The sequence below is a fragment of the Python bivittatus genome, unplaced genomic scaffold (assembly GCF_059951505.1).
Source record: "Python bivittatus isolate LINGU-HERP-01145 unplaced genomic scaffold, Pbiv_v1 ctg000480_np1212, whole genome shotgun sequence".
Classification (NCBI taxonomy): domain Eukaryota; kingdom Metazoa; phylum Chordata; class Lepidosauria; order Squamata; family Pythonidae; genus Python; species Python bivittatus.
The window spans coordinates 26,339,287-26,363,222 of NW_028277075.1; the positions used below are offsets into that span (position 1 = coordinate 26,339,287).

The 23,936-nt window shown below is 37.1% G+C and overlaps 1 protein-coding gene across 1 annotated transcript in view; it reads right to left on the bottom strand.

Moving 5' to 3' along the window:
- Nucleotides 1-11,803: 11,803 nt before the first annotated feature.
- Nucleotides 11,804-23,936, bottom strand: part of LOC103067613 (cytosolic phospholipase A2 zeta) — a 33,096-nt gene continuing 20,963 nt past the window's right edge. Inside the window, exons 15-20 of the mRNA XM_088145064.1 lie at nucleotides 23,598-23,735; nucleotides 21,063-21,170; nucleotides 17,195-17,389; nucleotides 15,115-15,281; nucleotides 12,628-12,814; nucleotides 11,804-12,021 (exon numbers count right to left, since the gene is read on the bottom strand). Coding sequence (XP_088001190.1) covers nucleotides 11,804-12,021; nucleotides 12,628-12,814; nucleotides 15,115-15,281; nucleotides 17,195-17,389; nucleotides 21,063-21,170; nucleotides 23,598-23,735 — 1,013 coding nt within the window. The remainder of the gene's footprint in view (nucleotides 12,022-12,627; nucleotides 12,815-15,114; nucleotides 15,282-17,194; nucleotides 17,390-21,062; nucleotides 21,171-23,597; nucleotides 23,736-23,936) is intronic.

A 23,936-nucleotide genomic window follows, 5' to 3' on the forward strand; every position in this document is an offset into this window, starting at 1 on the left:
AAAATAATATTTAGGATTTATTGGACACCATTATATTTAAATAGAAAAGGTCTGTCTAAATCAGCATTTTGTTGGAGATGTAATAAGGATAATGCTTCTTTAAAACACATGTTTTTACAATGTCCCATACTTTCTAAATTCTGAGAAAAAGTTCTGGATTACATAAATATGACTGTGTGACAAAAATTAAAATTTTCAGAAGATAATATTATTTTGAATTACATACCTATTACATGGAAATTGACAACCGAACAACGTAAATGGATTCTCCATGCCCTTACTATGGTCAAAAGACTGATATTGCGACATTGGAAAGATAAATGGATGGCCCCATTCACTCAATGGATTGAAGACCTGATTGCAATTGCTACTTACGAGCGGATTGCCTATAGATGTAGGCTTTGTATGGAACAAGTATAATGAAATATAGAACTCATTTATACAAAATACAGTAGATCAAAGACAAATGATAGTTATATACATGTATTAGAAATATATACGTATGTACTTGAATTATATTTACCCTAGATAAGTATATATAATATTATACTTTGTTTTTTCTTTTCTCACCTTTTTTAAAGCACTCTGTTTTGTTTTTGTTTTGTTTTTTAAGAAGGTATGTATTTGCATTATAATTATTTTTGTGTTTTTTTCATTTTCCTTCTTTGTTATTATTTTAAAATTAAAAAATCAAGATGGACTTGGTATCCATGTTGCATTAGTTGCAGCTATCCAGAATACTTTAAAAATTCTGTAAAGATTTGATATTCCATTTCCAGCCTGGACCCAATCTGACATTATTATGTAACTGGGTGAACAAGTAAAGGGGCAGTTTAACATAGAATTAGATATTGAAAGAAAAAAAAATTCTTGTTCTTCTTAAGAAAACAACCATGGGTGTAGTGTTTAAAAGTCCCAAAGTGTTTATAAATGGGCATCCTTGCATCCTTAGAAAGCATTTTTCATCATTTTTTCATCATTTCTACCATCTCTTAGCATCATTAGCCATCCAGAGTCACATTTGCAAGATGGGCACCCATATAAATCAGTTTAATAAAGTATTAATTAAAAATAAAACTTCCATGCATTTTAGGACAAAATCACTTTGTATGATGTGCTACTAAAATAGGGGGTTCTATAGTGTGAATTAAAAAAAAGTCAAAATAACAGCTACAACTGCACCATCAAAGTCCTGCTCCTTTTTTTCCATGTGTCATACAACATACATAAAAAAGGACAGGGCTTCAGTTGTGCAGTCACGGCCACCAACTTGATTCTTTGCCCTCTCCTGGAGCAAAAAAACATCCATAAAGCTTTGCAGGCAGAGGCACCTGCATCAAAATAAAAAAAGCAGCATAGCAACGTAGCAATAAAACCCCTACACTTTATAAGTGTGATGTGAAGATGCACATACAGAAGGGATGTTGCTTAGCATGATGGCACAATGATGCTTTTGTTATTTGCTCCCCCTTGTGGAGGCCCATGTTTGCAGAGTGCTTTGTTCAACACTATTACAATTTCTTTCCTTTCAAGCTCAGTCTTAGTATAAATACTTAAGATAATTAGATGGTACATGTTAAAGAATCTGTTCACAGAATAAAGTGACTTACCTCTCATGCAGGAAGACCTATCTTCACTTCTTACCAGCAGAAAGTCACTTCAGAAGCAGGGTCAAAGATGCAGAGGAATTCTATTACTTGAACAATGTTGGGGGTGCAGTGCGGAGAGAAGTATGCTTTTCATACTAAAAAATATGCCTAATATTTTACTTTCCTTAATTTACTTTAAGTTTGAGTAAAAAAATAAATAAGTTGCATTGTTTATCTAAATTTAAAGTTGGATGGTCTTCTAAATCACTCTAGAAGAAAAGTTTGGGCATTAATTGAAAGCTTTATCATAATTATTATTTGAATGTAATATTTATTACATTCTCTAATCTCCAGTTTCTTGAAATTGAAAAATGTTGATACAAGGCACTATGGATATACAACACCTTTTATAACAGGAAATCATGGTGTCCTAAATTAGGACAATTGTGCCAAGTAGCCAAGTATACTGCCAACAAACTTTTTTGATGTATTGACTCTTATTGCTGGCTATCTAATGTGATGAAATAATTCTAATGAAATGCAGATGAGCATTTAATTCTTGTTCCCAACACCCTGAATAATGGAATTGAAAGCATTCCACCAGGTCTGTTTCCAAAGTGGTTCTCCATGAATCTTCATATGACCCTTTGACTCTCGATTCAAGATCATCTTTCTCTACAAAGAGGAACCCAAACAGATCACATTATTGATATTAGTGAATAGACAGACATACATGTGCAGACATAATTATCCAGAAATCAATCTTTACTGTTCACCTATATTTAAAATTAGTGTTAACTGAAACACATAATAAAGGTTTAACAGTGTATAATTTGAAATGAATACTCTCCAAAATTTCTGTGCTAGTGAGAAGATTGTTCTTCAAACTTTTCATTAAATTTTGAAAAACTTTGTTAAGGGCTTACAATAGGGTAAATATGTTATATAGGAGAGACCTAAGTGAAATATTAAGAATCTCATGTCGGTTCTCTGAGGATAGGTTGTCTCCCCTGCTCCCTTTGAAATTCTGCACAAAATATGGAAAAAACAACTTGCCTCCTATTTTCTTATTTCTTTGCCTTATCCAAGTAGACTTTTTTTTTTAGAAAAGGAATATCAAGTTTTTAAGCTTTCAGATTTTGTCTGAAGCTTTTAGAAAAATGCCTTAACTTCCTTTCAAATAGTTGTATGAAAAGGTATCTTAAAACAAAAATAAAATGTATAAAGCATATTCAGATAAATATCTTAAATGTGGGCTGATGAAAAAGAGGGCAGAGATCAGAGAGGGAACAATGGTATATCCTTTAATCCAATCTAGCCTTTACAATTACAGTAGTCATCCACAGTCAGCGGAGTTTCGCTTGTGGCCTCCATTGATTCAGAATGCAGATAAGGGTTGTTTTTATTTAAGATGAAGATCAGCTAATCTTTATTTATTTATTTATTCATTCATTCATTCATTCAATTTATGTAGCCGTCCATCTCAAACCAGTGACTCTGGGCGGCTAACAATAATAAAAACAGTCAAACACTTAAAACAAAACAAAAAATTAAATATAAATATAAATACAGCCAAGAGATCTAAAAGCCATCGGTATCAGCACAACCATGAAACAGAGCCACTTGGCCCCAGGCCCAGGCATAAAGCCAGGTCTTCAAGGCTTTCCAAAAAGCCAAAAGGCCATCCTAATCTCAGGAGGGAGGATGTTCCAGAGGGCAGGCGCCACAGCGGAAAAGGCACATCTCCTGGTCCCTGCCAGCTGACATTCCTTGGCTGATGGGACCCAGAGCATGCCCATCCTACTGGACTGGATTGGACGGGTAGAAACAACTGGAAAAAGATGGTCCCTAAGGTAATCCCAATTTAGTTTTTAATGTGAACCACCTAAGTGATTGAGGCAACACAGAGTGTCCTGCTTCAGGTTTCAGCCACACACATACACTCACATGTGGTTGCTTATGGAGTTTAGCAATTTTACTCCAAGGCCAAAGAGATAATAGCAAACAAAGGAATGTAAACAAACTCTTGCCTGAAGAGTTCCCTTTCTAAATAGGAGCATGCAGAAGAGTACAGGTAGTCCTCACCTAACAACCACAATTGAGACTGGAATCTCAGTCGTTGAGTGAGGCAGTCATTGAGCAAGACACCCATGTGACTGCTTTGCTCAACGACCACAATCCAGGCACTCCTAGTTGCAGTCATTAAGCAGACTCCTGGGTCATTAGGCAGACGGAACAAAAGACCTGTCTGCTGAAGGGTTTCATCCCAGCCTGGAGCTGAAATCCTCCCAGCAGGCAGCTCTTTGAGAGCGAAAGGCCTGCCTTCCAGTTTCAGTTCCACATAGAAAGGGCAGCCCTTTCACTCTCAAACATTTCTAAAGCCCGCCAAAGGGATTGCCCTCCCCTCCATGGACAGATGGGAAATCCTTCCTGGAGCTGGAGGAATGGAGCTGAAATTCTGGAGATTTGAGCTCCATTCCTTCCCCGCTGTGAAGAAACGGAGCTCAGATCTTGAGGATTTGAGCTCCTTTCCTGTACACTGCTGTGTCCCTTCCACTTGCAACCTTCCCTGCCACATTTCAATGGGGAAGCCAGCAGAGAAGATTGCAAATGGCGATCACATGATTGTGGGGCACTTGGCACCATAAACGCAAGCTGATTGCCAAGCACCCAAAATTCAGCCCTGTGAAGAGGGGGGTGGCGCTACATTTTATGATGGCCAGAAGTGCTTTACAGGCCATAAAACATCCTTTCCAAGGCTGCAATAAAATCCTCAAAAAAATCCCCACCCAAAAGAAGAAGAAATTCCCCATTAATCCCCAGCAAGTATATACAACTTTAACAACTTATCACTGTCTCTTAAAATACTTCCAAATACATCTTCATTCCATACTTCACCCCATTTTCTATAGACCTATCTCTAAATCCTCAGCTTTCCTTATTAATCAATAAAAGGTGTAAAGTTTAACAAACAACTTAAATTTCGTCACCCTTTCCATTTAAACATAACCCCTAATCTCTTTCTTAATAATCAAAATCTAATCCCAATTAACAATTAAACATTATAAAAAGATTTTTAAAATAACCATTAATCATCACCAGAGATAGCAACCCATTATTAATCCCAATTAACCATTACAAAAAATAAAAATCATTAAACATTACCAGAAATAATAATCCCTTATTTGTATACCAAAAATAGTAAGAGATATTACAAACTAATCCATTACACCCAATTAGACATTTCCAAAAAAGAGTTATCCTGTCAAAGTAACCACCACCATTAAACATCACCAAAAATAACAACCCATTACTTAACCATAATCAAACCATTTTTGTATTTTTTTTCTTTTGCCTCTCATCAATCCTTAAATCCCATAGAAAAAAATTTGAACGTCTGCTTTCTTCTATTATTTTTGTCTCTTCTTTCAAAATCCTTGTCATCTTTGTCAAAGTCCATGGGTAATTTTAATGTAATCACATTAATGTAATGTAATGTTTTTTGTATTCCAGTTTAAACAGGTAATCCACATCCCTCTTTTAAAACATTATTGTATACCTTTTTTTCTTTTTCAAATGATCATCCAAATCCATCTGTAAATCCAATATTTCCATCTCTTTCTTATAAGTTATAATTATAACTTATAATTTTTAAGTCACCTTAAAATCCATTTCACTTATCTTCCAAGGAGCTTGTTCAATAGCAACTTTTGGTTAAAATATAGGGTTAAATAGGCCAAGCATTTCCTGAGCCAATTTATAGAACATTTCCTTTAAAGTAACCATCTGGTGCTCTCTGGTGATTAACTTCAAAGCTTTGTTATCAGGGCGAAATATAAACATGAAATGTTTTCCCACACGAGAGGCTCCTTTTAATTAATTTGCAGTCTTACTTTAAATCAATTTCATCTAAATCCTTAACATTCATAAACTTTCCAAAAAACAACACTATAGTCCCCCTTTTGTTATATATTGCAAAAAATAAAGATCTTATAAACTGGTAACACATACTTTTCTTTCTTCTTAAATGGATTGAAGAGGAACTCACCCAGCAAATGACCAACTTGCTGTTCTGAAGGTTTTTCAATCTAAAAGAAGCAGTAAGAAAAAAATTAAACTCTAAGGTAATTAAAAAGATGAGATTTAGACAAACTTTGAGTCCTTGAAAGGCTACATTAACGGCTCAGAGCACAGTGAAACCCACGACTCCCAGTTGATTGCAAGCGGTTGCAAAGACATCCATTTCTGCTGCTGACTCAAAAGAAAACCCAGCTGTCCAGAATGCATGAGGATACTCTCAAGATCTCTCTTCGATCTAGAGAGCGTTATTGGCACTCATGATCCACATCCTGCTGTCTTTTGGCCGCAATCTCTCCTGCAGAGTGCGTGGCGTCAGTTCACTAGTCTCACCAGAAGTCTTCTCCAAAATGAGCTATCTTCCCATAATTAATTATGGTGAAATGCTGTTGTTAGTTAGAATACTGTCATCCAATCTCCTTGGGTCACACTACATGCTATGAATCATTATCATTGAAGTATAAGTCCGCAACTGCTTCTGACCTTGAGCAGACACTGAAGATTTGGTGGCTTTTGCTGTAAGATACTAACATGGCTGTCTATCTGAAAACTGAAAAAGACTCAATGAAGGCAGCATGTGCCAAGCTACTTGATCTAACTCCCCAAAGGAATTTCTGTTCCCACAGGAAGTGATCAAGACATTAAGAATCCCTGTAATTTTTGCAGAATGATTCCTACTTTTTCATTATGATGCTACTGTCCAAAAGGATTTTAAATATTTTAGTCTGTCACAAAAATCTGCCTTGAGAATCTCAGCCCTGCAACAATTCCCTGAAGCAACTGGTGAATTATCAGACAATGGATCTGCATTTACATTACTGTTACAAGCTTGAGGAATTTTTAGGTAGATGCCCAATGTTACAGAGAGAAGAATGCCTATCAGGTGTGAATGTGGGAGATTCCTCAAATGTTAGTCTTAGTCACTGTGCACAAGGAGCATTCAGAATATGTCAGTTGAAACATGGAACAGGGGCAAATCATTCCAGCACTGAAGATGTTACCTTGTCAGGTAATGAAATGTCTGCAAGCAAACAACCAAGCTCAGAGAACACCAGGGACTCCACAGTTCAACCCTGAGCTATGTATATTCTGTTCTGGGGGCAAATCCATTCAAGCATTCACAAAGGGATCAAAGAGCACCTGAATGTAATTTAGAAGTGCCCTGGATTCAGATTTTATTTTTAATTTTTACCTTGTTTTGTGTTTCTTCTGTATTTTTTGAATGTGATTAATTGATTGATTATGTACAATCAAATCAGTGTCAACTCTCAGCAGCCACATAGACATAGAACTTCTCCAAGATGATCTGTCCCCAACCTGGCCTTTCAAATCTTCCAGTGGTGCACCCGTTACAGTGTAATCAAACCCATCCACCCTGGTACTGGTCCTCCTCTTTCCTTCCACCTTTCCCAGCACTGTGGACTTCTCAAGAGATTTACTTATTTACTTATTTACCACATTTCTACCCTACCACAATCCAGAGATTCTCAGTGGCTTACATAAAATATAAAAATAAATAAAAATAAATACAACTATACAACTCTGTACAGATGGCTTGATAAAATTAGGAGAAGGGTGTTCCGAACAACTTGGGCTTTATAAGCTTCCAAAACTTTAGCAAGGAAAAGGCTAGCCTGATTTCAACCAGGAAGCTATTCCATAGGAGGCTATGTTAATTTGAGGCTAGTCATATGTGCCTCAAGTGAGAACTCTGGGTTGATTGTTCATATTATTTTATTACAATATTGAATTTATATTAATAGTTATTAATTGTTGGTATAATATGAAATCAATTTCTGTAGGTATAAGTTGGTTTTTTGCTTTTGTTTCTTTTGGATAAATTGCTTTAAGTGCAGTCCACTATAAAACAGTAGGGTTAAACTCAACATTAGCCCTGGCATTCGTTAGAAGCAATATGCTAAATTATTTCTATTTTTTAAGAGGAAGTAAATCTTCCATATGAAGATATGAAAAGTTTAAGACATTCCCTAAAAAAATAATGTTTGTTAGAGAGCTCAGTAGCTAAGTCTGGTAATATTTTTAACTATTCCAGGATCTCAGTAATTATTTCCTTTGTTCATTCTACTTGTTCTTATTGTTTTCATTTCTCAGAGAAATCCCCCAAAATATGAAAGCTCTGATAAGAACAGAGTGTCTGATCATTCTGAATCCTTCCAAATGTCTGTCTCAGAAAGATACCCATGGATTTTGGTAAAGTTACTGGCTTGATCTAGATAAGTTTTAACATCTTTAACAACTTGCATATAAATATTATATATATTACTTTGTTCTGTATTTATGGACCTGCTGAAACTGTTGTACCAGACTTACACAAATAGGTTTTAAACTAACAACATAGTTTTAATTTATTGTGCATTAGAAAGCATAGCTAGAAGTTTTCTTCAAATTAGTTTCCATTTCCTAAGCTTCAGATAGGATTTCCATTTTTTTGCTATTCAGAGAAGACCCCTGTACATGTAAATCCAGTTTCATGTGTCTGTGGAAATACCCAGTACATTTCAAACACTAGTTAGTAGCAATGGACAGAAATAGAGGATGGTGTCTGTGTCTGTGCAGCCCTGAAATTAACCAGGTGGAGACAGACCATGTCATCTTTTCTGCAATAATGGACATAGGATATTTATGCTGCAAAAATCCAGAGGATCATGGAGGGCTTCAAAGAGCTATAAAAATCCCTAACTCTTTGTTACCATCTAATAGTCATCTGGATTTTTACAACCCCGATACATATGTCTAGGCGATGAGGAAAAGGGGTTCCTCATCCCCAGAACAGAATTGAAGAGGTGGTCTTTTAAAGGCGTGTTCTTCCAATTGAAAATTATCACAGATAATTTGAACAAATTCTTGAACAAATTCTTCCTAACACCTCCCTTCACATACTAACATTCTGAAGCTCCTTCAGTCCTGACAATTAGAGTGGCATATAAATTGGAGTAATAAATAAATATCATCTTAGCCCATCACTATACAACATACTGTACACGTACCCACAGTATAACCCAATGTTGGAGCTTCCATGTACCCTTTAAGGCACTATGATTAAACTTTCATGTCAGAAAATAAGTTTATCATGCAGTATTGCATTTAGACTTACTTTCGGGAACTCGGCAGTCAGACCCACAGACATTCTGGGGCTTTAGCTTCGTGAAGTCTAATGAGCAAAGATATCAGGTTGTGATGGAAGGAGCTGTTTGAGTACGGCTTGGTCCTGGTTCCTGCTCCTTTAAAATGACCCAACTTGGGAAAAGTTGCAAACCAAAGAGACAGAGAACCCCACCCTTCAGATGATTTAAAAAAAAATTAAAGGAGTGTTCCCTGTGCATATAAATAGCAATGCTAAATTGTTATTATTTTTAACAGGTTTGCATTGTATTTTTATGGTGTGGTCAACTGAATTATGTGCATCATTAGCAAAGAAGATTCCAAAATTCCTATCGAGGTCCTGATTCATTTAGCAAGCATAACTTAAGCATTTTTCCAAACGATAGGCCTATGTATGTCCAAGTAGTGATTTTGTTGTTTATGCATGTGATGTTCCCTGTGTTGTTTGCGCCTATATAATCAGTCACTTATATCAGAGAACTGAAGGACACAATAATAAGAGTTTATGGAGAAAGTGTTTGGGAAGAGGAGGTCATTAAAAAAAATGCTGATGATGAGATCCCCACCCCCTGCCCCTAAATCATATTATTTAATTTACAATTTAGTTTACGAGTGAGTACCAGAAGTAGTTCTGAAGATGTTATGGAGTGAAATGCTCACGGCTCTGTGAATTTCCCCATGTCAAAATGAATAATAATTCTCCTTGCTATGGCAGTAATCTGTTAAATTATACTCCAGAATCTTTCTGTACATCCATATCTCAGTATTTTTAATCTCTCATTGAGATATTTTATATCTCAATTGCTTTGCTGGATCAGACAGAAATATTATTGGAAAACTGAAAAGTGAAGGAACATAAGAGGCTGTGTTTAGGAAACATACCCTTATTTACCTGTGAGAAAGTCTTGCAATTATTTCTGTCCCCAGAGAACCACTGGAAAAAATATTGAAAGGTTACCATCAGTGATAATCTCTTTTCCTTTTTCCTATTATTAGCATGATTAAAACCTAATCCTAATTGGTAAAAATATTCTGTAAATTCTATAGCGCTAATACAAAAGACTGCTCAGCAATAATTTGATTGTACTGTATATGAATCTGAACTAGATACAGTATGTTTTGTTGAAACTCAGAAGAAATTCAGCTGCCATTAAGAGATCATTTGTCTTCCAATCTATGTTTCCTATGTCCAAGCCTTGTCCAGCTATAAACTTATTTTACAGTGTGCAGCCAGCAGTCCTTTATGTCATTTAAAGTGACTTCATATGCACGTACAAGCTTTCAAGGCTCGTCTCCTCTCCACATGTTACTCTTTATCTTCCAGAGGGACGTCTCTAAAAGAGTAAAAGCTTCTCTCTGAAACAAGATAGAGGATGGATGGATGGGTGGGTGGGTGGGTGGGTGGATGATTGATTGACTGACTGACTGACTGACTGTGTTGTTTGGCTTTACTTGCTGTGATGAATACAGTATATGCTTACAATAATAGCATGCACTATTGCAACAAAGTCTGATCCTCCTTTTGGCCAATAGGAACGTGCAGGGTTAGTGTCATAAAAAAACGATAGAATACCAAAACATCACAGGTCAGTTGACATTCACACATTGTGCTAAGCCATAATACGATTTCTTAGGTTTTGGCTTAGCCTGTTGAATCTAGACGATTCTTGTTTATTCAATAAACCAGGCTTAAAAGGCCTGGCTTCAGCATGATGTGTGGACATTGCTACAGAGTACTGGTAAAAAAATCTCATAGATTTGTAAACATACATAATGCGCTTCTATACCCTCCTGCTCCATTTGTAAGGCAAATTGAGTCTCACACCAAACAGTCAATCCCAGAACTGACCTCTCACCATGGTGCTTGAACCCACTCTCTCTGCTGCAGTCATGAGGCTTCATGCAGTGGGAAAACCTCCACTTGCAAGCAGCAATTGTTGCTGAAGCAGCAACAGCAATCCACAATGTTGACTTAAACCAGGTCTAGTTTAAATCACCTGCATAGCTATTGGAGCAAATGGCAGGCAGAGCCCACCTCCCAGCTTGTTTCCTTCAGCAATGTAGCTGGATGGTACTGCACAATACAGGGGCCAAATACAGAAACAACATGCCAAGGTGTACGTCACCATGGTGAGCAACTGAGAGATGACAGTTTGCTATCTTTTGCCTTTTTAGGAAGGAATTCCTTTTGCCACAAAATTGAGGAGGCAGAGCAGGATACTTGGTGACTGGTCAATAGCCGAGCACTGATTGGCTGCAGAGAAATATAGTATAGAGCAGTGTTGTCCAAACTTGGCCACTTTAAGATGAGTGGACTTCAACTCCCAGAATTCCCCAGCCAGCATTCTAGTAGCTTTAATAGAATAGCCCACTCATGAATATTATTTGCATTAGGAGATATAGGATTCTGGCCAGGGAGGTACTCATTTTCTGTACAAGATCTAGTTGGATTAAGGTCCTTGCACAGTTCATCTGCAGAATGGCAAAGACAAATACTGCACCCATTTCTGGCAGGTACTTGTGACTCTTTCTATAAAATGCTCCTGTCAGCAACTGAGAGGTTTCAAGAGCTCTCCACCCATATCTGCCTGGGTGTGTGGCAAACAAAATTCCTGTTAAAGATTCTGTCACAGGTTGGCCTTAACACAGGATGCGCTGTGACTAAATATTGTGGGGAAAAAACACGACTTTTCTCATTTAAAAATGCTTATTGTTTAAGTGTTTGGGCTAATCCTTTAGTTTCCCATTGCATTGATTAGCATATGAATGTGCAGTTATAGGAAGAACAGAAGAAAATATACATGCAAATAAGTACACATTTTAATACTGCCACTATTAAAATTGCATCTGTACAGTCTTGCTTATGCAGTTGGCTTGCCTCTGCCATCAATGCAAAAATTCCACATTTTAAAATTTCTTAGGAAGGTATCAGCTCCATTTCTCTTCTCAACTGCTTAAGCGTTTTGGTATTTACTCATCCAGTTCTTGCCAACAAGGCTGATTGTACATATATATCATTTTCTCTTTTTCTTGAACTTCCTTCTGTTCATGGCCATAGTGAGAGCTTTTAAAATGGTATCCTTATTATTGATAATATTGTAACAGTTCAGTTGCAGTAATCTATCAAATTGTATTGGTTGGTAGGTGAGGTTCGTGGAACTATAAGGACTATCTTCTGTATATATCTGGAAGTCACCAAAGGATTTTTCCTCTTCAGTCTCGCGTTTTATTCCTTGAACAAGAGAAGAAAAGATGAGTAGTCTATCTATATGGTTGCTAGCAGTTGAAAACAACTCGATGGCACATAATCAATCAATCAATCAATCAATCAATCAACCTACAAGACCAGAATTGTGCAGAATCATGCAGGCAATGGTTTTCCTTGTGACACCATTGTAAACCACCACTGTGATAGGGAAGTAAAATCTGGACTTTGAAGAAGCAAGATAGAGTATTGACACTTTTGAATGTTGGTGTTAGAGAAGACTCTTGAGAATACCTTGGGTAGCCAAGAAAGCAAACAAAAGGAGCACAGAAGAAATTCAGAGTTCTCACCCAAGGCCCAAATGATCAAGCTAAAATTATTATATTTTGTACACATTATTCAAAGACCCAACTTTTCTAGGAAGAAGTGGAAGAAAAGAGAAGAAGAGGACAACCAGTAGCAAGGTGGATGGGCTCAATTACAACAGTGATGGGTGCACCATTGGAAAAGTTGAAAGGGCAGGTTGGAGCAGATCATCCTGTCTTATCTGTGAAGATTTGACATCCAGAAGTTCCAGGATTTGACACCAACTTGATAGCACATAATTAATTAATTAATCAATGCATTACTTACCCGGTGCTTTGTATTTTTTAAATGTTTTATTCACCAAGGGGAAATGAAGAATAATGGGGGCCCTGGGGTCTGCAGCATTCAAAAACATGTAACACTCCTTTGGTTGCTCTTTATCGCTATCAGTCACAGCAATGTGTGGAAAAGGAATGCCTCTTTCTTCACAGTATCTCTGAGCTTGATGCAAGACCTGACATGAGAGAAGGAAAAGTTCCAAATATATACTAAGCTAAAAATCAACTATGATGATATTTTGAAATGAATCAGCTACATTACAACCAATCAATAAAACACAATTGGGTTTTAACCCAATAGAATATCTTAGCAGTATAGTTTCCAATGCAGTAAACTCCCAGTTAGTGGGAGAAATAATTTATTATGTGGAACCAGTACAATGTTAAGTACAGTATTTGTAATTGCCACCATTCTTTGAGAAAGCAAACTCAGGTAATGAGCATCAGCAGAAAAAGCTGCCAAAGAGATCAGTTCCAGAATAAGACTGAGATCTTCTCACAGAGTGAAGTAGATGTCACTCCCCCTCCCATATTCTAGTGTTGAGTCAATGCTGACACTGAGTATGACTTCCTCTTGGTACAGTCCCAGGCAGTGAATAGCATTACAGGAGTATTTGGATTTCATTTTGATCTCAGTTACCGGGTAGTAGCTGAGCACTAACTGGCTGAGACATTTCTCCTTCCTTATTAGCCAGGAAGAGCGTATTCTGAATGTCAGATCCCTGCAAGGTCTGCAGATTCACAGCATCCTAGAAGTTTAGTAGCCAGAATAACCCACTCAAGCCCTGCTCTGTTTCAAATGTGACATAGGTAGATTTGGAAGATGGAAAGCCTTGTCATCTAGAAGTTCCATAATTTTTGAAGATTTTTTTAAAATGTTCAAAAAAAATGTTTAGCTGGATCCTCTTTAAACACACAGAGAACCCACTGCACACTGAACATGCCAACCTGTGAGAATTACTTCTCACATTGATAAAAAGACTGACAATAATCAAAATAGCCAACATATGTAAACTCTCTCTCTCTCCTGGGTCCCTGGATGATGAGTTGCTGGCACAAAGCACTGGGAGCTTGATCAAGAGCTTTTAACAATCCTTGGGGCAAGGTGTGGAATTACAGACAAAACCCTCAAGGAAGGACCTCAGATAATCTTTTTTCCACTGTAGGAGGAACTGGGAATGTTGGTCTATTTAAGCTACTCATCAGGAAATCATAATGAACATTGGTTCATAAAATGCATGGCTTTCTTTGTTTATACACTAATACTCAGAAGTCAGCCACTATATAGGACAGACAGGCAGAAGACTAGCAGAGTGCATCCATGAACACCAACTAGCAGTCAGAAGACATGATGAAAACTCCTTAATCTCACAACACATGGACAGACTCAACCATAGTTTCAACTGGGAAACTGAGCATCCTAGACCAAGCTAAATCCAAAAACACTAGGGAATTCCTGGGAGCTTGGCATTAAGACACATCAGCCATCAATAGACATATAGAGACAAACCACATTTACACATCACTCAAAAGAGACAATAAGAAAGCCAAGAAGGAAACAAAAGGACTAGAACAAATCCTCTCCAGCAACCAATATGCAAATAAACAGGGATTAACACCAGACAAACAATCAAGCAGAGAACAATATCCTAGTCAAGGATCTACCAAGAAAAAAACCATATCTCTACCAACATTGGCAGGGCAAGCTACTGTATATAAACAGGGAGCAAATCCCACACTCATAACACTGATGATCTTATCCAGTCAGGTAATGAAATGTCTGCAAGCAAACAACCAAGCTCAGAGAGCACCAAAGACTCCACAATTCAACCCTGAGCTATATATATAAGTTATATATATAATATCTCTTCTGTTGGAATAGCAAAAATATCTGAAAGGATGTTGCATAGAATGTTTTCTCTTGTTCCACAGTAGATTACCAAAAATAATGGAATTAACATATAAGACAGCAGATTCTGACTGAATTTTTTAAAAAATATAAAACCATAACAGTAACTGCAAATTTGACAGTGGAATCAATTACCATTAAGAGTATGGGTTCTCCCTTACCTATTCCTGCAATGAACAGAGTATTAGACTTGAAGGTTAATTAGCCCTTCCCAACTCTATTATTCTATGAAAGATACCCTAGCTGGAGCAATTGTAAGATTTAACTAGCCAGGCTAGAGCAACTTCAATAAAACAGCAACTGAACTTTAAAAGAAGAGGGCCATAGCTCAGTGGATATATACTTTGCATATATAAGGCCTCAGATGCAATCCTTGGCATCACAAATAGATTAATAAATAATTACTGCATTGTTCATTGCATTTGGTTTACTCAAGCATTGACCCAGAAATTACTATTGGCCCAGTAATAAAGCCTTGTCATAAGCTAGGACTAGGTAGCACTATTTGCATGTGGTATAGCAGATTCAGAGGATTCTAAGCCATTAAAGTTGCTTTGTCATGCTCACCTCAAAGGGAGCTTGCCAAGAATAATTGAATGAGAAGATCACATCCACATCTCTCTCTGGCTGAAGTACCAATGGAAAGGGGGAATTGATAGCAAACCCCCCATCCACCAGGTGCAGACTGCTTTCTTCAGGTGTCAGTTGATTGGGTACAGCATCCAGATGTGTCCCTGAAATATCCCAAAATCATAGTAATTGAAAGAGAGTGATTCGCCAAAAGGTAACTAAAAAAAGAAAATAAATATGCTGTGTGCTCATATGAAAAAAAAAGTTTGATTTGAAACAGTAAGAATTGTATTGCCCTGATCATATTAAGCCATATTGCTCCTTTTTAGATTGGGGTGATCAGGATTCTCAACTAGGACTCAGATGTAAATCACAGCTCTCCTGAATTGCACAGTTTAGCTCAACCCTCAGCTAGGCTTGACAGAAGACTCCCAGGCATGGCTCAGCTAAATTAGAATCTTTAGTCTAGAATGAAGCCATATTAACTGTTGATTTTCCATAGCCAGTGAGAAGTTATAAATGGATTTTATATTGTAAGGATTTAAACTTACTTCTTCCTCCCACCCTTCTGATTTAACTGCTCCTTAGTGCAGTGTTTGGTGGCTCTGAGGCTGAACAGTTGTTGTATGTTTACATAACGGGCATCTCTGGCCTGGGAACCACCAATTCCCATGTCAAGCTTCATACCACCCCCTTGTCCATTTCATATCTTCCTTCCTCCTATGAGTCTGGAACACTCAGATACTTCTCCCATTCCCTCCTTCTGGCTTGGGGCAGCTGGAACAATTGTCCCCCTCTTTCCATTTCCATTCTTTGTCAGGAACTTCCTCCATTTCTGAACTCACCACTTTTCCCACTCACAGCTTCCATCTGCTTTTCTTCCTTGTCTAGAATTCCACCTGCTTCATAACTCTCCACTCCTTTTCCTTCTTGATTAGAGTCAACTGAAAGCGGAAGAAGCATTTCCCTTTCTAGTACTTCATCAGGAACCCACCAAATATAGATTGTGCTGGTTGGCTTGCTTTCTCTAAAGAGGCAGGTATCCTCCCCCTTATGTCAAAAGAGCCTGAGCAGGAGTAGAAGAATCTAATTGCCTTGATTTGCCCATATATATGGGTTTCTCAGTTGGAAAATAAAGTATTCACCAGAATTCTTGTATATTGGTTAAGGACTGCCTGTAATGGAAGGCATGTGCGAGGAGGATACTGGAATGGAGGATCAAGGTTATCAGGAGGGAGGGGGAGCATTCCAGGGGAGGTTACAAGGAAAGCGCTTCCTCAGCCTGCAGCAGGACCATGAGAAGATGAAGAAGCTGAGGCTAGCCCCTCCATATTTCTCTGGCATGCTTCCATGAGAATGCAAGAGGACCAGTGACCTGGCTGTGGCTTGCTGGGTGGTCTGCACGAGCTGCTGTGCCAGCTGCATCATCGTGGTCTGTAAATTATTGATCTATGCGTCCACTTCCTGTTGATGCTGTAGCAATGCTGCTGCCAGATGCTGCAGAGTTAACATACTCCTTGAAGATCTGTAGCCATGCTCAAAGTTTCCTCCCTCTTGATGGGAGTAGGAGTCTGGCAAGATTGATATCAGGCCCAGCCCAAGAACGACAATGAGGCAGTTCAGTCCAGTATAGTTCCTTTATTAGCTTGCACCTAATAGACTAAACCTATGCTAAAGCAACTAGTGGATATACCCCGTGAGACACTACGGAGGGGCTAACCTCAGCTTCTTCATCTTCTCATGGTCCTGCTGTGGGCTGAGGAAGTGCTTTCTTTACGACCTCCCCTGGAATGGTCCCCCTCCCTCCTGATAACCTTGATCCTCCATTCCAGTATCCTCCTCGCACATGCCTTCCATTATACTGCCAATCCTACAGCTCAATCTACACAGAGTAGAATAAATCTAAAGTCTCTTTAGATGCTGTCTTGGAATTTTTACTAAAATGGTTGCAGAATACACACTATCTTACTAGCTCTTAAATAGCAACATAAACTTGGGTAGCATCCATTACATATTTGAAATTCAGTGGCCCAAAATTCAGTTAGTTTACAGCAAAAATACATATGCAGAGCATTACCTTTCCATGCTACAAATTCTTGATCATTCACGTAGTTTCTATGAAGATGCAGTCCATGAAGGAAGTTAAAATTTTCCCCTGTGGTGATACGTGATTTAACTAAATTGCTAAATAAATGTGTAAAGACTCCTCCTGGCATGATACCTTGAGACTGTTTCAATGAAGGGTCAAGAGACTGAGAACCCAATAGTTCATCTGCAACATTAAGACAAAAGATTGCACAGTTAAAGTCACTTCCATTACATTATTCCATTATTTGGGCAATTTCACAACTGTGCCTGTGGGTAGGTGTGGGTAGATGTATGTATAAACCAGAAAGGTTTGCAACTACGCCAGGCGCACAGACATGCCAGCCTAACCTCACTGAGCCAAAGTTAATGAAAAAGAGATGTTAAGAAGTTATACTTGAAATTTGTGTATAATTTCAAGAAAACTTACTCCTTTTTTCAGAAATCTCAGAAAAACATCTCCAATTAAAATATTGCAATAAATATATTCAGGCTGCAAACCTATACAGATTTAAATGACAGCATTTTTTATTATATAGAGTGAACATGAAGAAAGCTAACTGTAGAAATAAATTGTTCCAAGCAATTTCCTTTCTGTATTCATGTACTTTGTGTGGAAACCATTTTCCAGTTGTAAAACTTCTATGGTATCTCCCATTGCTTCTACTATCATTTTTCTTACCAAAGAAAATCTGTCAGGGATGAAAAGATGGAACAACTGCACAATGTATTTTGATAGGAAGCATTAAAAGATAACTGTGATGGGATGGACTTATGAAGGCCATAATAATAAGTGTGTTCTTACCCCCCAACAGGAGCGTGGGAAGTTCAAGAAGATGAGGCTGGCACCTCCCTAAGGAATTCACGGTGTTGTGGCTGGCTGGCTTGGGAACTAGGGTTCAGTCTGGTGAAATTTCTGTCTTGAGGTTGAAGCTAATAAACGCAACAGAACTGTAATTGCATTGTCTCTTGGAGTTCTTTGGGCTAAACCTGACAATAACCATCTTGAAGTAACCTTCAGCTTTCTCTACATCTATATAAATTCTACACCTCACATCCAAATTATATGTGAAATGTTTAATATGTGCATGTTGTTATATCTGTGCCATATTGATCACATTCTAGTTCAAAAATGGTGATGCCCTCAAAATAAGATCATGCCATGTTTATCTGCAGCAGGTAGACAAACTATAGTTATGTTTGGTTTTAAAATCATAGAATCACATTAACCTCTATTAGAAAATGTGCACCCATCAGATTAATCAAATTAAATGCAGATAAATACTGTATTGGGATTATTTCTGGAATTCAAAATATTGGCTTTATGCAAACAATTTCTATGGATGCTTTTTTAAAAATTTCCCAGGACTGCAATGCATGTTGTGTCCTCCTGTCAATTTTCTTAGTTCTAATATTATTTAGAATTGTTCTAGAGATTCATTTTCAAGTATATTTTTGAATAAAGAACTTTTACCCTGAGTAACTTTTGACTGTGGCAGGAACAAACCACAAACATTTTCAGGAACAGCTTCCACTATATATTATATAAACTTCAGATAAAACTGTTTGTACAAATATCTAGATTTATCAATTGGATCATTCTTTCATACCTGATGACTATGTCATAAAGCTCAGCAATTCTGCAAGGTGTTTTATTATAGAATAAAACAACATTTAAAAGTTGGATTCTTTTTCTTTACAGCTGTTTTTCTGCTAAACATCACCAACCTTTATATCCCTGCAAAATACACTAAAGTTGACTTCGTATATGATAATAGCTGTCAGAATACTGTATACGGTTTATTGGAAATTACATACAATTTCATATTTAGAAGAATGGCAAATTATGCATTAGCCTCAAAAATAACCCATTTTCAAAAGTTTAATACAGAATTTAATTCAGCTGGTAACCATTTATGGATTGTAATTCTACAAATGGACCTGTACTACATACAAAGTTTGGGTTTCTCTTAACATAAGGATTTGTTAAATAAGGGCAAGATTTCTAGATTAGATACAAACTTCTGTAATTTTTTTATTCTAACTTGTGATTCATATTATGATGGTCACCTCTATTAATTATTATTGAATTGGTTTAAATAATGGTTTTAAGTTTTAAACTGATACAGGATATTGAATTATAATATGCTGTACTAATCTAATGTTTTTATTCTATTTTATACAGTTTGTAACTCTCTTTTTTCTTTCTGTTTTTCCTCTTAGATGTGTTTTAAATATCTTCTAAAACAAACAAATAACTGGACTGATCAAAAATGGCACCTAAAACGGAACTGAGAAGAAGGGGGATTTTTCTTCCACTTTAGCTAATAATCCTTCAATTACTAATTTCCTAATTCAAGATGCGGTCTCTCAAAAATGTAAAATAGCTGTCAGAAATCAACTGATTTAAAGTGTGAATATCTTGTTCAGCCCAAACATTCCAATAAAACATCTTCCCCGCTATTTTCAAATTTGCACCATTCTACAACGTCAATTTATCAAATAGTTTTCAAAGCTGGCAACCAAGATTCCAGTTGACTTACCTACAATATATCCTTGGCAAATATACAATTGAAACATGTACTGACATTGGCCCAGATGCTCTAACAGCCTCCAAGATTCCTGCAATTTTAGCTTCCTTGAAATAGGCTGCACTCGAATGGAAACCAACAATTCAATTTTGTAAGATATTAAAAAGTGAAATGAAAATCAGTTGTATATATCTGAATTGGGGAATGAAGAATTGGAATATCCAATTTTGGAAAATCAGTGAGTCTAGGTGTTTAAAATGTAAAATACACTTATTATATAAAATGAAATTAATTCATCAGAAAATATTATTTTATGTTTATTGGAGTCTCAAAGAATAAAAGGGGAATGGACATCAGATTTTTTAAAATTTGCAGTATAAGAAACATGAAGGTTCTTTAACTCATATGATTTTGTCTTGTGCTGTTATACCCCTGTTCTGATTTCAAATTACTACATATGTTAATTTGGGGGGAAAATATTAGTTAAGGATCTTAATGTGATGTTGAACCATATTCCTAAAACCTGGAATTTGTTATTTCATGAAAAGCTTTGGCTCTGTCAAGCCTGGGATAAAGAAAAGAGGATAATTCTACCTAACTGGAAAGAAACATATTCCCCTGATTGAAGGAATGGATCCAGGATATGAATTTGTTGTCTACTTTAGAAAAGCCTCTGTGTTCTAAAAATGAGATGAAAAATTATGTTGCTATAGGCTCTATATTTAATGATAAGCTTAATTATTTGATTAATTTTATATAGCTATTTATAGTTAATGTTTTCTTCATTAATCACTATCCTTTTTCTTTGTTGGTAATGTAGAATTTATTATTATTATTCAATTATTTTAATTTTTAAAAAATTAAAATTACTAATTCCCTAACTGCTGGCTTATAACAGGTGATGCTCTTACCCATTTAGCTTGGTACTCCCTACTCTGGCTGGCAACATCCATGAACACTGCAAGTTGAAGTGTTTTACAACACCCATTGTCTATTATGTGATCCTTGCAACTGGAGAACAAATGTGATATATCTTGCATACAAAGCATATGCCCTATCTCTGCACTAAGATTCCTAAGGTTATCCTATAACAGGTAATAACTATGAAGAATATTTAAGGAGAAACATGCAAATTTGTCTTTAATGTAACTAATTTAATATAGATAACAAAAACAACACATGTAAACACAGGAAAGGAGCTTGTAACAGCAAATAATAATTGCAACAAGCAATGTCCTTTTGGTCAATAAAAAGACAGAAATCCTAATTAGGAAAATGCTTCTTACACATTTTTTTTTTTTCAAAAATGCTGAAAATGATATCCTTTACCTACAATTCTGATGGCATCTTTCACAGATTCTGTGAATTTCAGATGAGAAATCTCTACATCTTCCCACATGTCGTCTATATTGCCAGCAAAGGCACTGGCCCAAACTCCTGTAATAGAAGTGAAACAAAGTGATTTTTCAGGCCTGTAGGAACTGGCAGTACTCTTTCTGAGGATACAACTGAACATCATGTATGGATTTCTGTTATCACCAGTTTGTGCACTTTCCCAGGCCTGCTCACTGCCTTCAGTGAAGTCAAAAGGCAGCAAAGACAGATACTCAGTAATGATATCAAGACACAGCTACTATATTAGTCTGAGGGGGCACTCTCTTGGCAGGTTCAGAGTTTATAAAAACTTTAAGCCACAGGATGAGGCAAAATGATAAGATTTCCTTTGATTAGTTAATACCTTGCTGTAAGTTTTCATATTGTGGAATATTTAGGGTTTGCACCTCTTCACATTTGAGTATAAGAAAACCATAATACAGACTAACAGGTAAGGCCATGCTACACAATACTCTTGACAAGATAGATCTATTATCAGACAACTGACTTCTGACCTCACAATTAAAAGCAAGATGAACACTATTATTTGACATAAAGAAATGGATCAAGTATATGTTGTCTGCACAATTTCATTACACTTAATAACTGTGCATTGAATAACACTTTGCATCAAAACCTTAGCTATAATACATTTGTCAATCATAGACTTTTGATACTTCAAACTGTGGAGTATGGATTGGACACCTCCACGAGCACTTTGCACCAATTCAAATTCAGCTTCAGACTCCTCTGATCAGACAACACTCTCTTATTTCAAGAATTGAATCAACTTACTTCTGTCTGAAACGAGTGCAAAACTGATATTTGGGGGGGGGGGGGTAATGCTGGAGCTTGTGGGCAGTCTGAATTCCCACTGGTGAAAACTCTTGCCTCTTCCTACCTCCCAGGTCAAGCAGGCCATTCCATTTCAAGGCAGTAGCTTGAAAATGGGCCTTGAACATCTGCTTGTTCTCTGCTGAAGATAAGGGGAAAACAGACTGAATTTCTGCCAGTTTCCCTGCTAACATTTCTTGGGTATGGGAAGAGTTGCAAGAATTTGCAAGCAATCAAAACAGCCCAGATCACCCTAACAGCATTTTAAGCACAGTTCTTGGGACTCATCTGCACTGTGAAGACTTATCTCTCCCTCTACCCCACTCCAAACACTAACAGCAACATGCAGCCATGGCTAGAAATATTGGGAAAAGCAGATGGCTGGAAAATTGCTAATATGCTATCATTATATCTTTTGCTTTTATATGCTTTAAATGTTTTCATCTGCTAGTAATGGTAGCAAGGCAGCATGGATGTTTCATTTTTTTTTCAAATCACCATTCCTTTTATAGTTTCCCATGTGGCAATATACAGTAAGTCATTTCAGTTGTGCCCTTGTTACCTCATGGCTGGAGTATAGCATGGGGCTCTACAGGGGCCCACCCTTAAAGACCATCTGGAAGCTTCAGCTGGTACAGCAGGGGACAGCTTGGGTAGTTAAGTAGAGCGCCTCTATATTCTCCAGTGTAATACCACTACTACAGGAACTGCATTGGCTTAGCTTACAGGAGCAGTTCAAAGTGCTGGTTATCATATTTAAAGCCCTACACAGCTACATGACTACCTTTAAAGCTACTTTCTGTGCACTGAGTCAATCTACAGTATTTGGTAAGAACAGGGAAAGGAGGCTTGTTAATGGTTCCCCCACCTAAGGAATTCCAGCAGACCCCCAGAGTTGAGCCTCCTAAATGACAGCCCCTTTTCTGTGGAATATCTTGCCCTTGGATATCCACATCATCTCCTCCCTATGTGATCTTCATTCTGAAGACCTGTAAAGACATGACTCTTCAGAAAAGTGTTGGGGGACAATGAGGATTAACCTATCACCCGTTGGATGGTGCAGCTAATGGATTTTGCTGTTATATTGTGATGACCGTTGTTCTTAATCTTCTTATTGCTTGAGTTAAACCTCCAGGAATTAAGCAACATAGAAGCTGAAATAAATAAATAAGTAGGGAGGTTGCAATTTATCTTATATCCTTTTTTTCAAGCAATAGTGGAAAGGAGATTTCTATTTCCCCATGACCCACAGTGGTTCAGAAGGCAGAGTGCTGATGTTATTTGAACCCATCTGTTGGATATGGTAATCGTAGCATGTGCCCTGAGTTTCTAGATCAGCAGTGATAAAGACCACTGCTGGTCACTTTCATTTAGGAGAAGATTGGGGAGTTGAAGGATTGTGGAATTCATCTCCTTTCATACAGGGCTTTTTCAAAAATCATTTCATATATTCATTCATTTATAAAATTTCTAACCCATTTTTCATTAATAAAAGAACCTCAAAAGGAGATGTAGCAAATTAAAATAGTTTACAATAAATTTAAACAATTTATAATAAATACAATCCATATAAACAAGATATTATGTTGGTAACATTTTTTTCAGTTGGTTAGTAAAAATAGCTACTTCATCACCAGGTTATACATCTGCTCTTACCTTGGAGGAAACAGATTCTGGGCTCCTCATGTTTCTCAAGCAATAATCCCATGAAATATTTACTGCCATAGTCTTCCATGCGTATAAAAGCCCCATATTTATGAATACCAAATTCATATGGTGTATATTCAACCCATTCTATGGAAAAGAATGAAAGAACATGCTCCTACTTAAATACATGATTATTTTCTTCCCCAAGTTCATATATATCTTTTTTAGATTTATATCCCACCTTTTGTTCAGGAGCTCAAGGCAGTACACCTGGTACTCCCGCCTCCCATTTTGCCTACAGCAACAACTTCAAGAACATCTTTTTGCCTCTGATTTCATTTCCACCTC